The 13662-nt window shown below is 35.0% G+C and overlaps 1 protein-coding gene across 2 annotated transcripts; it reads right to left on the bottom strand.

Annotated features, from left to right (window-relative positions):
- Positions 1–461: 461 nt before the first annotated feature.
- On the bottom strand, positions 462–12766 carry LOC113073221 (beta-galactosidase-1-like protein 2). Of its 2 annotated transcripts, none has more exons than XM_026246102.1 (20): positions 12694–12766; positions 11804–11910; positions 9200–9380; positions 9052–9120; positions 8362–8457; positions 8156–8264; positions 7980–8072; positions 7818–7899; positions 7408–7472; positions 6663–6747; positions 5178–5315; positions 4856–4936; positions 4625–4731; positions 2915–3061; positions 2746–2817; positions 2285–2363; positions 2076–2163; positions 1114–1222; positions 867–983; positions 462–736 (listed from the first exon to the last, which is right to left on the bottom strand). In XM_026246102.1, exons 3-20 carry the CDS (start codon positions 9361–9363, stop codon positions 626–628), a joined length of 1812 nt encoding a protein of 603 aa, XP_026101887.1. In that variant the 5' UTR covers positions 9364–9380; positions 11804–11910; positions 12694–12766; the 3' UTR covers positions 462–625. The 2 variants fall into 2 exon arrangements, with proteins under 2 accessions (XP_026101887.1, XP_026101886.1); XM_026246101.1 differs by having other exon boundaries at positions 9200–9366.
- Between the last annotated feature and the right edge of the window lie 896 nt (positions 12767–13662).

Here is a 13662-nt window from a genome sequence, read left to right as displayed (position 1 = left end):
TTACTTTTACTTTATCTGTAGTCAAAATTATAGTACAATGTTTAAAGGCTATGTTTTTTAGTCCTGCCAAAATGGACCACTTTAAATATAACATTTTATGAGTTAAGTTTATGTTTTGATTTCATCAAAAATATCTTAATTTGTGTTCCGAAGATAGGTTTGGAGCAGCATGAGGGTGAGTAATTACTGACAGAATTTTCACTTTGGGTGAACTTACCCTTTAAATTAAAAAGGTTTTTACAGAGGGTTTTTCTTTGTACATAAGTTTAAAGTTCTAAGTTCAAAGTGATTTTTTTTTCTACTTTTCATAGTATTTTCTGATACACAGAGTTATAGACAGAGATATCCAAAATCTGGCTTTATCCAGTGTTAAGAATACTATTCTGGAAAGGGTTGCAAATTTGTACATATTTAATCCGATAATGTCTTAGGTGCTTATTCAAACATAGTTCAGAAAACCTGTAATACAAAACAGCTGTCTTTATTTGAATTGATTAATCAAATGGGGAAGTCCTTTGCTAAATCTGTACTCTTTACTTGTGATGCCTTGCTTTAAGTAATTCAAGTTCAGATCTGTTTTTGATGGATGTAAGCCTGAGATTCATTGTTACGCTGCAGGTGTGTTTCATATGAGGGTGCAAAACAGTTGTGTAGATACTTCGACGGTCTTGCCATATTCAAGATTTTCAGCAAAACTGATTGTTTCCGCAGCTTTGAGTTCCTCAAAAACAACAATCTAAAAGATTGAAAAGGAAACAAAAGGAAAGGATTTAAATGGTATACAGAATTTATATTGATTAATGCAGAATACATTTTCTAGAACTAGTTTAGACATGTCATACTTCACTACGTTTACATATCATTACCTCATTATCTCCACTCCTGAGCCAGGGACCAGGAAGATAGAGGGCTTTCTGAGGACCAACTGACCAGTGGCGTCCAAGATTATGCCCGTTCACAAAAACCACTCCTTTATTCCAATTCTGTCAACAATACAGAACAGATTGTGTGTCTTCTGTATTCTAAGGCTACGAGCAAACATGTCAGTCAAGGAAGAAAACCAAATGTGAGCAAACAGAAATAAAACGGTGTAGAAATCTGCTGAATACTCACTGGCAGCTTCAAAAAAGTATCTGTGGGCTGATCCACTACCAGGGATCCTCTGAAAAACGCAGGGTAGGTGGGCTTTGTACCAACAGACGTCCATTTCTGAGACTGCAGTCTAAGAAAAATGAAGAGATTCAATATGGAATATGGAGAGTTTGTTTCTTCATCAGAACACATTTGAAGAAATATAGCATTACACACTTCCACAACAATGGATCCTCTGCAGTGAATGGGTGCCATCACAATGGAGTCCAAACAGCTGATAAAAAACATCACAATAACCCACAAATAAGGTATATAATCCACAAAATGAGAGTTTGTAATCGACATCATTAAGATTTTTAACTTGAAAGGGTTGCTTCCAGCAAAAATAAAAGGTCTCAAACCATAATATTGTTTCAGGAGAGAAATATGATTATAAATGATAAAATCACTGTTTACAAGTGAAATAGTCCAAATCAGTTCTGAAAAAAAGTTATATTTGGGTGGATTTTGATGTGAGAGGACAACAAAGGATGGACTTTTTCACTGGAGGAAGTGTTATCGTGGATTATGGACTTGTATATGCCAAGTTAAAATGCCTTAATGGTGGCTTTATTTCTCAAACACACAGTTTTTCATTTAACAAGACATTAACTGATGGACTGGAGTACAGTGGTGTGGATTCCTTGTGGATTATTGTGATGTTTCTATCAGCTGTTTGGACTCTTATTCTGACGGCACCCATTCACTGGTGAATAAATGAAGTAATGCTCAATTTCTCCAAATCTGTTCCAATGGGCAAAGACGAGTAAATTGTAATTTCACTTCCGGGTGTATTGTTTCTTTCAGTTTTGTCCTTTGGTTTTAAAACACCAGTTCTTAACCCCCAGATAAACCAGTTATGCCATTGTTTACTGTAGCTGAAGTTACCAGAACCAGTATAGCACTGTAGATACACAACACAGTGAAAAATACTCAGAATGAACCTGTTAATGAAACTGGTCTTCATATCCAAACAGTGCATTGTGAACTTTTTTAGAGGTACATTATCCAGAGTTATATCACCAACAAGCCCTGCATGGATCAAAATAAAAATGAATGAGCATGCTGTTATGGTCACTCCTGCTCATATCTATTACTATAGTATAGTGAGATGCAATTAAGCCATGACAATATATGATCGTTTTTACTACACCTTTCTGTTGGTTGTCAAGAGCTGGACCATAGTTCACTCGTCCACAGTTCTCAACAAGCAAACTCAAGGTCCTCTCACTCTGTGAACAGAAATTAGGGAAATGCACAATAATTAAACATAAAATAATTAGTACAAGATTAGTACAATATTAATATATTTAGAAAAAGAACGTTCAAAAACATGTTTTGTTTAGTTTAATTACCCTTATGTAAAACCTTAAAGGGATAGTTCACCCAAAAATAAAAATTTTCATCATTTACTCACCCTTATGTCGTTCCAAACCTGAATGAGTTAGTGGTTCCCATTGACTTACATAGTATTTATTTTCCTACTATGGAAGTCAATGGGAACCACCAAGAAGAAAGCAACTCATACAGGTTTGGAACGACATGAGGGGGAGTAAATGACAGAATTTTGGGGTGAACTATTCCTTTAATAAAGCAGAAATGCATCATACTTACCTTACTTTGAGGTATTTTAACTTTCTGTGTTCTATAATCTAAAACACCAATGAGTTCTCGGTCAATAAACACCTTTAAAAAAAAAAAAAAAAAAAGAAAGAATTAGAATTCTCTCCTTGATTTAATTTTTTCTTTATTGTCATCCATAATAACCTGGAAAAGGTCTTACTAGAGCTCTGTCACGAACATGGTTCCTTGAGTTGAGATCTCCACCTGAATAAATGTCAGTCTGATAGAGAGTGTATCCATAGGACTGACCATTGTTGTGGTTCACAGGAAGGCTCTCCATGTTAACAGGATCATCAGCTCTGAAAAGCTATTGGATAAATGGTTTTTGGTCATTTTGGGAACATATCTTGCCAAATGTGTTCTCACTTTCAACATGAAGCAGTATTCGCAAACCAATTATTCTTCCCTACATTTCCATTACACATTTTCATACATACATATTCTAGTAAAAAAGGATATTTATTGATAAAAACATGAATACTATGTCGGTTTTGATTATACAGAAGATGAAATGTGTATATTTGATGCCAAACTAGCACAGATTAGCTTGTTTACAATATTTGGTGAGCTCATGTTGATCAATGCTTACATGTGAATAAAAGCCTAAATTAAATCTGTTCATCATATAAAGTGATTGTTTCACTTCAGAAGACTTGACTGCTTGCTCCGTCTATACTTTTACAATGTCTTTATGAACGTTTGAAAGCTTGGAAAATGTTGGTTATTTGTACTTTCAATGGACAGACAAAATTATGAGAGAATTTTCAAACAAAAATCTTCGTTTGTGTTCCATTTTTGAGGAAACAAAAGAAGTGCTTTAACCTTTTAACTGTCACCCCCATTTTTGAACATAGATGTGAAAGTACACTATTCACACTTAAATTATTATAATTCATAAACGCTTTTGAATATAGACCAAAGGTTGGTCTCTTTTTAAAGAAGACAGCCTGCAGATTATTGCAGAAGTGAAATCATTAAAAAAAATGAAAGCATAAAAAAGTTGTAGAAGTTTAAATTTACTGTAAATACATTTATTATTTTATTTTTATTATATTTTATATAAAATAAATATTGTATAAAATGTTTTAATCCAAAATTGCTATAAAATTAAAGCCATATGTCTAAATAAGTTGTGTTCCAAATTTGAAGTTGATATAAAAAAAATGTAGGTTATTATGCAATTTTGTTTAGGCGTTATACCACAAAAAGCCACCGGGGGCCATTGAAACTCCATAGAATTTTTTGGATGCATTTGTTTGTCACAAATGTATCAATTTCTCTCTCAATATTATGTCTATGACAAAATAACCACCAAATATGGAATCTTGAGACTCAGACCTTTCCAACGATATGTATTTTGTCAAGATTATGAAAAGTTTTGATTCTAAAAGACCGTAATATATTTGGAATATGACCCCTCCCACTAAGGGGGAGGGCCACGCTAAAAGATTTTAAAGTACGATTTCCATGGTAACGCAGTGTCCGATTTCAAAATGGTTTTGATAAGATGAATTTGGAGTATATAAGCTTTCAAATGATATATAATTTATGATGATTGCTAAAACATGTGATAGGGAAAAAGGAAGCGGAGTAGATGTTTTGTGACAAAGGTTAGAACTCCTGTTATGATGTATATGTTTTGAGGTGCACTCTTTTTATAAATTAATCTTTTACTTTTCCTTCATAATTTTTAACAACAAAACGTGGTCAAATATCTATTTAGGAATCTTAGACCTTTCCAACGATATATAGTTTGTCATGATTAGATTAGGATATAATTGTAATATATTGAAGTAAATTTAGGCGCCCCGTATACGGGACGGTGACATTTAACAGGTTAAAAAGTAATAGTGGTATACACTGTTCTTACAGTTTCTGCACACTGAAGACTCTCCCATAGTGAAATATAATGAGTGACTGTCAGCGGCTCATATGCTCTTCTGCTCTGCACAGCTGGCGGCTCTGATATCGGCTCATCTTTCATAAACACAGACAGACAGATGTGAAGAGACCAGGACAGAGGTACAGAGAGCTTCAGCTCCATGAACACATTTTTAAAACATCAGATTCTGTAATCAGGGACAACATTGTAGAAACATACTGCTGTAGGTGCTCAGCAGGCTCCTCAAGAGATGATACTTGGTTGTATAATCACCGCTTTCAGTGAGTGGAGCATCATAATCTAAGAGAGATGCGGAGGGGACGATGTTTAAGTTTAATACAAGCACATATACACTACCATTCAAAAAATATTTAAAAAATGTTTTTATGCTGCATTTGTTTGATCACAATGGGCAATGTTATGAAATGTTATTACTTAATATTACTTGCGGAATAAAATAATTAACTTCCTTCAAAAACAAATCTTAGAGTCTACAAACTGTACATTGTCTCAGTGGTCATAAATATTAAAACTACTGAACCGTAGCTGCTCGTCTGTGGTTTGTAGGTTCCCAAGTCCAAAGCTCCGTTCATGAATCCAAAGCTGGTTCCTCCATGAAACATGTAGAAATTGATGGAAATGCCACGATCCAGAAGCTCTCGCACTATAGAGATCATTTCTGTCATAAGAGAAGAGATCCAGACACAATACATGTCAAAGCAGAGAGAACTTATCAGACATTAGAATATACACTCACCGGCAACTTTATAAGGTACACCTGTTCAATTGCTTGGTAGCACAAATTGCTAATAAGCCACTAAATGCATCTAGATGTGGTGAAGACAACTTGCTCAAGTTCAAACCGAGCATCAGAATGAGGGAGAAAGGGGATTTAAGTGACTTTGAACGTGGAATGGTTGTTGGTGCCAGACGGCCTGGTCTGAGTATTTCAAAAACTGCTGATCTACTGGGATTTTCACACACAACCATCTCTAGAGTTTACAGAGAATGGTCCAAAAGAGAGAAAATATCCAGTGAGTGGCAGTTGTGTGGACGAAAATGCCTTGTTGATGTCAGAGGTCAGAGGAGAATGGACAGACTGGTCAGAGATGATAGAAAGTCAACAGTAACTCAAATAACTACTCGTTACAGCCAAGGTATGCAGAATACCATCTCTGAACACACAACACGTCGAACCCTGAAGCAGATGAGCTGCAGCAGCAGAAGACCACACCGGGTGCTGCTCCTGTCAGCTAAGAACAGGAAACTGAGGCTACAGTTCACACAGAGCCACCAAAATTGGACAATAGAAGATTGGAAAAACGTTATCTGGTCTGATGAGTCTCCATTTCTGCTGCGACATTCAGATGGTAGGGTCAGAGTTTGGGGTAAAGAACACAAAAGCATGGATCCATCCCGTGTTGTCTCAATGGTTCAGGCTGGTGGTGGTGGTGTAATGATGTGGAAGACATTTTCTTGGCACACTTTGGGCCCCTTAGTACCAATTGATCATTGTTTAAATGTCACAGCCTACCTGAGTGTTGTTGCTGACCATTTCCATCCCTTTATGACTACAGTGAACATATCTTCTGATGGCTACTTCCAGAAGGATAATGCACCATATATCACAAAGATCAGATCATCTCAGACTGGTTTCTTGAACATGACAATGAGTTCACTTTACTCAAATGCTCTCATGTCAATATGGACCAAAATCTCTGAGGAATGTTTACAACACCTTGTTAAATCTATGCCATGAAGAATTAAGGCAGTTCTGAAGGCAAAAGGGGGTCTAACCCAGTACTACCAAGGTGTTCCTAACAAAGTGGCCAGTGAGTGTATACTGACAAAAGGAAAGGCAATTTGCGCAAGGTAAATGGATTGCTTTTTTATACATTCATATATATTATGGCATTGTATCAAGCAAAATGTAAGCTTAGAAACAAAGTGTCCATTCTATTTGGTCTGTTCATCTGTGTCAATGTCCACATTCTCACTTTGAAGCATGATGAGGAAGATTCTTTACCTGGCGCAGAGAAAACATGATGAGGTTCCCCCCAGACATCAAACCAGCCAGACCAGTATTCCATCACCATCAGCGGCTTCTGTGGCTGCAGCCAAGAACATGTTCAAATCTCTTTTATACTAGAGATGGGAGTATCAATCTGACAGTCCCTTATGAAGCTGAATCATGATTTTACTAAAGTGACTTAGTTCAACTATATATTTGCAGATTTCCATGGTCACCACTTACAGTAAACATATTTTAACCACGTGTAAACAAACAAAGTAACCTAATAAGTTGTATTTAAAGAATATACTGAACATTAAAATGCATTTGAAATATAATGTTAAGTGGGTATTATTACCCATTTTACTCTTAGTAATTAAATAATTGAACAAATTTTGTAATTTAAAAGTATTGTATCAGTATCGATATCAATGATACTGGTCTTTAAAAGTATCGGTATCGTATCGAAAACAAAATAAGTGGTACCACTCTACCCTACTTTGGGCTGTCTTTTTGTAGTAGGCTGCATTTATGTAAAGTTTATTTTACAAACAAGTAGGGATGTCCTTGTCTTAACCCATATTTCTTAATCATACTTCATCTTCAGAAAGTACAGTATAAGAGTTGCAGGATATATCGCAGATTTAGTAGATATCCGTGCTAAAAAAATACAGCTGTTGGTATTTTAACACTGTAGTCATTTAACTAAATAAATTGTAAATACGGACAGATTTGAAAACATTCTAAAATTGTTACTGACCTGCAATTCTGCTAAATGCTGTACATCACCAAACGTCAGTTTCTGTAGGTTCACTGTCTGCAAGACTTTTAAAGGAGATGACAATCAGATATAATCTATGGTAAAAGAACTTTACTTACCTACACTAATGTTCAAAAGTTTGAAATATTAGTATAATATTTCATTTGATATTTCAATTTTTGAAAATGTTTTTTCAAAATTTTAATAATATTTCCCAATATTACTGTTTTATCTGTATTTTGATCAAATGATGCAGCCTTAGCCAGCATAGGATACTTCTTTCTAAAACATTTTTTTTAAAGTAGTGTAAATGCAATTCGATTATTTCCCTTGTATTCATACTGTTGAGTTATCAGATTATTAACAAGCAGTGGAGACACTCCATGAAGGATATATGAATGCTACTGTACCTCCATCTACCCCTCCACAGTTCATCCCGTCATGGTTGTCTGATGTGAGGAGAAGCTCGGAGATTCCCCGGGACAGTAACGCCTGTTGATTATGAGAACAAACTTTGTGAGAACTGGCTCACCATAATGCAGAGTAAATGATTATTTAATTTCATGTCATACCTCTTTGATGAATGACATGTATTGCTCATCCTTTGCATATGAACCATATTCATTCTCTACTTGAACAGCAATAATAGGGCCTCCATTCTTATACTGCAGGGAGAGCAGTGGGGACAAATTCAAGACCAAAACCAACCAAATAAAAACTCAATTGAAACAAATAACACATATTTGACCTGGAGTGGTGTGACTCTCGGAATGAGTTTATCAAAGTACGAGTTCACAGCACTTGTGAAACCAGAGTAGGTTGTTCTTAATTTCATTTTCTTATCCTGCAGCAGCCAGCTGATTAAAAAAGGTAAGCAAAAAAGAAATATATTTTATTAAAAGAGACTAAAGAAAAGAAACAAATTTACGTTTTCATAACAGGTGAGACACTAACCTTGGTAACCCACCCAAATCCCACTCGGCACATATGTACGGCCCCGGACGCAGAATCACCCAAAGGCCTAATTCCCCTGCGAGACGAATGTATGCCCTTGAAAGATGCAAAGATTTGTTAAAATGGGATGTGATATGAAATGTTTATTCTTGAGGCAAATTTCACTGCAGTTCATACACATTAAACAGTTATGTTCTGAAATATTACTATCATTTAAAAGAACTGTTTGGCTGGTGAAAATACAGCTTTGTTACCAAATTACATACTGTAAAAAAATACAATATTTTTTTTTTTTCAATATTTCACAATACTAATGTTTTACTGTATTTTGACCAAATAAATGCATCCTTGGTGAGCAAAGAATATTTATTTTAAAACTGTGAAAAAAAGGTAATTATTTGAAACTTTTGACCATTAGTGTTATTGTGGGGTTTTAAAAACCCAGAAAGAAACACTTATATTGAAGCAAGAATCCACCTTACATACAATTTACAAGTCATATATGAAAGACTGATTTGGTGCAGTAATCCCCCAGAACACAGGCAACACCTCTAGCATCTCTACATCTCTGCATTTACCTATTAATATTTTCCTCGGCTCACATAAAACTCTTCTTCTTATACTATAGTTCAGAAATATCATTAATAAATTACATCTAAATAAATAAACAAACAAAGCAATATCCCTTACTCAAGATCCAGCTCCTCCTGAAAAAGATAAACTCCTCTCTCTGGTTCATGTAGATTCCACGGGACATACCTGACAGACAAAACATGACAAATATGACTCACATTCAAGAAGATTCTGATGGGAAAATAAAAATCTGTTGTGGTCTTACGTGGTGAGAGTATTGAGACCACAGGCCTTGAGTTTGAGCAGCCGGTCTCTCCAGTATGCCCTGGGGACCCGAAAGTAATGGATGGAGCCTCCGAGAATCCGAAATGGGGCTCCATCTAAAGTGAAGTGGGTGGAGTCTGCCCTCAGTCCCTGTCTCTCAGACATTCTCTGAAAGAACAACACTATTAAAAATGACAGAGTATTTGATATGAAATGTTGTATTTATGCTCACACACATGCTAAAAAGAAGTGTGCTCAATTGTAGTGACTGTGCACTTAATAAACATGCAGACAATATGATATTAGTTAAATAAAAGGCAGTTTAAGTGCATAAAGAGAGTGCAAATTTATGACTATATTTAACACAAGTAGACAATTTTAAAAAGTGCACTTTGTAATGACGTCAATTTAAAGTGCCCCTATTATGGATTTTTGAAAATTACTTTTCATGCAGTGTGTAACACAGCTCTAAGTGAATGAAAACAGCCTGCAAAGTTTTAAATCTGAAAGTGCACTGTGTATAAAGATATTGTCTCTAAAAAGAAAGAGTCGACTCTGAATCATTGAAACCAGACGTTTTTTAAAACGAATCCCAAGCCGTTTCATGTTGACGTCAACATGAAACATTAGTATATGTTTCGTGTTGGTCTGAATCAGGCCCGGCGTCACAAGGGGGCAAAAGTAGGCAATGCCCCCTCAGATCTGACTTGTGCCCCCTCTGTTTCATTTTTGTATTCATGGTTAAAAATAAAATGTTCAACCTTTTGAGTTAAATAATAATTTAACCTTATCCCCATGGGATTTAGAATGTTCAGTGTTGTGACTCGTTACTGCCAGATTCAAACGTCTTTCGCGTTGGTTGGCACTGAGCCCGAGACGGACGAGCTCAGCGCTGTCATATCACAACTATGCAGTGTTTTCAACCTAATATTGTTTATTTTAGATTGCATACGTTTAAATAGGCTACACATAAGCACTGGTAAAACAATAGCCTACATTTGGAGTATGTGAAAGCAGCAAAAACTATCTAAAATATTCAAATATAATTTGCCGACGTGTGTTTTTCATATCAGATAAACACAGTGGAAGTATGCTAACTATAAAGTTTACTCTATTGTTATAAAGATTTTTAAATGACCAAACACACTCACTTACACATATTTGAGAATCGGAATATAGGATAGTTGATGACATGGTAAGTAAGTTTGAAAAATCTTACTCTCGGGAGTCAGTTAGAATATTTTTAACTTAAGTGTGAGAGGGTTAATTATTCATAATAAATGACGCTGGCTTATCTTTTGTCGACTGTGTGATCTCCTGATGTGGGTATTAAGTCACATGGAAAATACAGTTGTTTAAATTTAAAGCAAGGGGCGTGGTTTTATCCAACCCCGCGCCATTCGGTGTCCATCGAGCAAATATCTGAACGTGTTCTTATCAGCAATTCAGTTTCAGCTCTGGTTACCTGCAGTTGCATATGGAGTGTTTTAGGGAGCGCTGTATTTAAAAATCTGTCGTTGCAAAAGTGAGATCTCAGTGTGTATTAATCATTGATGGTGTAATAAAGTTAAGCCCCCTTAACAATTTCACATGCCCCCTCAGTCATTTCATCCTGCAGCCGGGCCTGGTCTGAATGAAAATGTCAATTCATTCTTTGCCACTAAGTGCCGCTTTTGAAGCGGTAAAAATATATGTTTCCCCATTAACACTGTACAAAAAGTAGCACTGCTCACAAACACTGCTTTATTAGTCATTACAGACATGATGAACTTAAAATGAGACCAATGGACCAATCATCTCAGATTTGCATCATGCAAAGGAGGAGTTTGGAAAAATTTGATTAAACATTTGGGAGTCGTTGAACAAGTAAGGTAAAAATAAATGCATATTATAAAACAATAAAAGTGTTTTTGACCTTGCATGCATGCCGACCTGTTGTTGGGGACTCGCAAAACCAAAATATGAACCTTTCATTACCCATAATAGGGGCACTTTAAAAATGTATTTTAAAGAACATTATTAACCCTCAGGTTTAATCATCTTTTTTAAGACTTTGAAGTACACTTATTTTGATGTGTTAACTAAAATAGCAAAGTATGCGTAAAGTACTTAATTTTAATTTTAACAGTAGTTTTACATTTATTTTAGAAAGTTTCAGTAGGAATGCATATATTTTAGTTATCATAAATGTTTGTCAGTACATTTGGCACTTTAACCACATTTAAAGGACAGTAGAATTATGAAATTACAAATATGTATTTAAATGGGTCAAAAAATATTTAAATTTCAAGGAACTGCATTTAATTTAAACTTACACTATAATGCATTTTTACTTAACTGTAAATTAATTAATTAATTATAAAGCATGGCATTCAGTTAACATTTAAGTGCATTCTTTTAAAGTATTATTTATATAAAAAGTACTTTTTAAAATTATGTTTAAAAGTGTAATTATTTTCACAAGGGTTAGCAACAGAACTAAACTTGTTAGAACACTGAGCAAACTGAATCTAATGTATCAAATGGGTCCAATTCAAAATAACATACACTATACATAAAAACCAAGCTGTGTAATTGATATATTAGCAGTATTATTGAGTCTTACCTACAACACTGTTACACTGGCAGTTGTTCAGAGAGGAGCACTAATCGAAGCTGTGCCACTGTACCAGCTGGATCAAGGGAAATCAATGAAGCAAAGTCCAGAATACACTGATACAAAGAGAACAAGGCAGGCTTTGTTTAGAGGAGCAAACAAACATATAGACTGCTGTTGTTGTGGTTTGGGTGGAGGACTAAATATAATCATATTTTCTAGTATATAGGCTACCATATCTTATTATATATGTGATTGTGAATTAAATTTATTTTATTTCTTAAATGTGTTGTTTTTTTACGTTATTTAATTATTTATTCAACTCTTTAAGCAAAATGGCTTTTGCCCCATTGACCACATACTGCCACCCTGTGGTGTAAACCATTCCATACAAAAACACACTCAAACGTTCACAGTTCCAGTTCTTTAACAACAAAGCAAAATGGTTTGTTTGCCTAAAAATCATAAATTCCCTTATTTTGACAAAAGCAACATCACGCAAAATTCTCAATTTATTTCTGGAATGAAAACTGCAAGAAAGCACAATTCGTCACCACTGTAATCATTCACAACTCTGTCTGTTCTTCTGCAGGCTACTTGACTTACAGAAACTGTTTCGATTGGTGATCATTTGCTAATGTGGACAGAACAAACTCAAAAAAGCACATAAGAGTCAATAGGAAGGCACGTTCATATAAATATTATCAAAATAGTCCGTAACATGGACACTTCGTGTATCGACTACCCTTGGATTGTCTCGACATGATTTCCTTTATAAGTTACTTTTAAAACAGGACGTCGTCGGGACAGGACATAATGAAAGGCTCAACCCTTTTAAATAACCGTTAACCTTTACATCTTACGTTATATTACTGTACCGTAATAAATAAATCACTCACATTAGCTTATTTTAGTCACTGCTCCAGCGCTGGTTCAGCTCCCAGTCTGTTGTTGAGCGACATCTACTGACACTACAGACGAGACATGCTAGATAATATAAAGATTATAACCTACCTACATAAATTAAAGTTTTGATTCACATTTTATTTCATTCATTTGTTTGATTGTAATTGGTTTGTTTGTTTGTTTTTTTTCACACACAGATAATGGGGATATGCTTAATTGCAGAACTTATAATTTTTATCCTCGCTTCTATTTAAATTGTGAAAGTTTAAGCCTGTCAGTTGATTTTTTAAGCCTGTCAGTACATTTAAACATTGATATTTTTTTTTAGGCCAAATAAGTTTTAAAATTTTTTATGTTAAAGATCAGAATACCTCAATAGGAATTACTGTACAATATTTCCCCATACATTTAGAATTGACTTTACACTTGCATGGAATAAATTGCCTTTGCTATTAATACCCACTTTCCTGCAGAGTATAGCTCTAACCCTAATCAAACACACCTGACCATGCTAATCAAAGCCAATCAATGTCTTTGTGATTAGAAAATCACAGGCAGGAGACTTTCATCAGGGTTGGAGCTAAACTCTGCAGTGCATTGGACCTCCAGGGCAAGATTTGAGGAAAGGGGCTTTTATTGAATGTATTATATTCTAAACGTTAAATATATTTTTAAATACGTTTATAGTAGCCTACATGAAATAACTTCAATTATACAAATCAAAACAGATTTTTGGGGGGTATTTAGGAAATTGTTGCCATATGGCAACAGCTAGTGTACCACAATGGAAAATGGAAAAAAAAAGTAGTTCTTCTATTAAATTATGATTTTCTTTTCAACTGAAATGTACATTTCCGTTAGAAACTGGTGCATCCAATCTTAATTTCCATCCAAATAAGCCACAAACACATACAGACACATATACACATACAGACACATATGCACATGCACACACACAAACA

The sequence above is a fragment of the Carassius auratus genome, unplaced genomic scaffold (genome assembly GCF_003368295.1).
Source record: "Carassius auratus strain Wakin unplaced genomic scaffold, ASM336829v1 scaf_tig00011628, whole genome shotgun sequence".
Taxonomy (NCBI): domain Eukaryota; kingdom Metazoa; phylum Chordata; class Actinopteri; order Cypriniformes; family Cyprinidae; genus Carassius; species Carassius auratus.
This window is presented reverse-complemented; position numbering and strand designations above follow the sequence as displayed.

Coding starts and splice junctions, on each gene's coding strand:
- LOC113073221 (XM_026246102.1), bottom strand. CDS start 9,363: ATGTCTGAGAGACAGGGACTGAGGGCAGACTCCACCCACTTCACTTTA. Junction 6,748..7,407: donor AGCATTTAGCAGAATTGCAG/GTCAGTAACAAT, acceptor TCTTGGCTGCAG/CCACAGAAGCCGCTGATGGT. Junction 1,223..2,075: donor AAGACCAGTTTCATTAACAG/GTTCATTCTGAG, acceptor CATTTTTCTTAG/ACTGCAGTCTCAGAAATGGA.